This window comes from Curcuma longa, unplaced genomic scaffold, assembly GCF_044706935.1.
Source record: "Curcuma longa cultivar G26 ecotype Majalengka, Jawa Barat unplaced genomic scaffold, ITB_CL_G26_1.1 contig_5746, whole genome shotgun sequence".
NCBI classification, from domain to species: Eukaryota; Viridiplantae; Streptophyta; class Magnoliopsida; order Zingiberales; family Zingiberaceae; genus Curcuma; species Curcuma longa.
This window is the reverse complement of record NW_027434474.1, coordinates 1-2530: the sequence shown is the minus strand read 5'-3', so window position 1 is coordinate 2530 and position 2530 is coordinate 1. Positions and strand designations below refer to the sequence as shown.

The following is a 2530-nucleotide window of genomic DNA, read 5'->3' as shown; positions in this document are numbered from 1 at the left end:
TTGAGTCAAATTAGAGATCGTTTGATTATTGGACCAAGCGAACCAAGTTTGCAGCCAAACCTAATTGATCCGGTTCAAGCAGTATGCGGGTTTTGGGTTTCTCTTCTTCACCCGCGCCGTAAAACCCTAATCAGAATCGCGCACTGTAGCTTTCTCAATAAAAGCTGAGTTGCAATTTTTCCAGGGTTTGAGCCTTCCGTCCAGGAAAAACACCACCGCGCCGGTGAAGGGGTGTGGATGGAAACCCTAGCTCGAGCAGAGGATGACCCCTGGCGCTCGCTAGTGCCGCCGGCGCCTTCTTCCCGAGCAGGTCGCCGTCTTCGCGTGGGCAATCGGAAGAATCGGAGCTTGCTGACGGCTCGCGGCTGCTTGCGACGGCGGCTTGAGATAGCTGCTGGCCAATAATGAGCGTATATATGTAACCTACGATCCCTTGGCCAATAATGATTGAACGATCCTTAACTTCTCAAAGATCATGCATGGTAACAATCTCCACGTATATCTATCAACCTAATTCCTATAGATACTCAAGTAAGTGTGTGATTTAGAGATTAACGAAACTCTAATTTTAATACTTTCCATTGTCCAGTACATACACCCTTAGTAACTTTAATAGCTACCAGGTCAGTCGGCAAACATTTACATCATTGCCTCTGCATCCTTAGCATAAGTCCAACAAAGAAATGCATGAACTGAGCTTTAAACATGATTTAACAAAGAATGAAAACATTTGTATCGATCGATTACAATAAATTAGCAATATTAAAATTTCATTTCAATGCAATTAGTGATACTGGTGGATACTTCGACTAGAGACTCATTGGAAGCTAATATATCATTGAATTGTTCTCTGCTGGTGCGACTTTTCAGCTTTTGCAATCCCATCTGCTTTAATTCCTCCTCCATCTCTTTCTGATTTGAGAGAAACCCTTCAAAAGTCTTCTCTGGCATGATCATCCGTAGTTTAATTAGCTCTACATCCGTAGAGCCATGAACCAAGTGATCATCCCTTGCTGTTTCATTGGTGTTCTGTATATGCCTAGAATCTATACGTATATCAAACTCGGTATCACAGTCATTGCACTTCTCTAGAAACTGAGTCAATATCATAGTTGACGATTGATCTTTCAGATCGAAGTCGAGGTTGAAGATCACGAAGTCCTCTTTGTCTTCCGGACAAATAAGTCTATCAATTTCGTTTTCTGCTACTAAACCCTGTCAATCAAAGCAAAGTATGTTAGAGTGTGCATAGAGATTAAGAAAGTCAAGTTTATCGATCGATCGATCTTCTCTCACGTTTGGGACCGTGCTAGAATTCAGCATGAGCCAAGCGTCATCGATTCGAAACGAAGCTACGAGAAGCTTCGTCAATGCATCTGGAGGATCTACCGGCGGATTAAGGCCGAAAAGCAACGAAGCGTTCTGGGCCTTGGGAGCTTCGATGTGTAGCTCAGCGGCGACGTCTACGATGAGCGACTCGAGCTTTGGGCAGCGGACGTCGATGGTGCGGATGTAGGAACTCTTGTGTAATAGGACTAGATGCTTGATGGAGGCGGAGTGGATGCTTACGTTGCTCGCGTAGTGTTCAAAGCAACGGATGAAATGCAGAGTCTCGAGGAAAGGGCAGGAGGCGAGGAAGGCGCGCAGGAAATCATTCTGGACAAGGATGCAACGTTCCATTGTGAGAGAGGTGAGATGGGTGGGAGCGATGGGCTCAAGGGGGCGGCCATCGATGCATCCCACTGCGATTCTGTGCAAGGAGAGACTCCTCAGAGACTTGATGCTGAAGAAGTCGGAAATTCCCCTGCCGTTGAGTTCTTTGACGCCCGCCTCGACGTGATGCCACCATCTGATCGTGCCTGAGGTTTCGAGGATGAGATCTTGGACGCCTGCCTCGACGAGGTCCTCGAGGAGCACCCGCTGGAGGCGTTTGGATAAACAGGTGATGTCGTGGAAGACGATGTGGCATTGGCGGATCAGGGCACGGGGAAGGTGAACTGTTGGTGGATGTCGTCGACACAGCCGAAGGGGTACTGGACATCGAGGCGGAAAGAGTCGAGTCGGGGGATAGAGGGGAGGAGGCAGCGGAAGCGGGTGCAGACGGCGGAGAGGGCAACACGCTGCTTGATAGGGAGGAAGGAGAGGATGGAGATGAGGAGGTCGTCTTGGAGGGAAGTGAGGAGGTCCTCAGGCTCAGGCACGCTTGCCTGCTCATGGCTGCGCTTGTAGTGGTCCGTCATCAGGCGAGCGAAGGCGTCGGGAATCCATTTTCGAATTTAAAGGAGATGCCTGTGGTTTTAATTAAGTTACCGAAAATATAGCAGATAGACACAAGGAGTTTAAGAAGGATTATCCGAACAGTTACGTTTATGAGGAAATAGTCAATGATAATAGTAATTAAAGAATAAATCTTATTAGTACAAATCTTTTACAACGTTAATTAACTAAAATTTATAATAAAATATCACTTACTTATTTTTCATCCATCAATAATCTTATTTCTAATCTAATGAATTTAACAAAAGTGAAT

The 2530-nt window shown here is 46.2% G+C and overlaps 1 protein-coding gene across 1 annotated transcript; it reads right to left on the bottom strand.

Moving 5' to 3' along the window:
- Positions 1-762: 762 nt before the first annotated feature.
- Positions 763-2240, bottom strand: LOC141819411 (F-box/FBD/LRR-repeat protein At5g22700-like). The gene is given in 3 exon segments (XM_074706713.1): positions 763-1215; positions 1297-1985; positions 1988-2240. Coding segments are annotated over 3 exon segments (1395 nt in total).
- Positions 2241-2530: the final 290 nt, after the last annotated feature.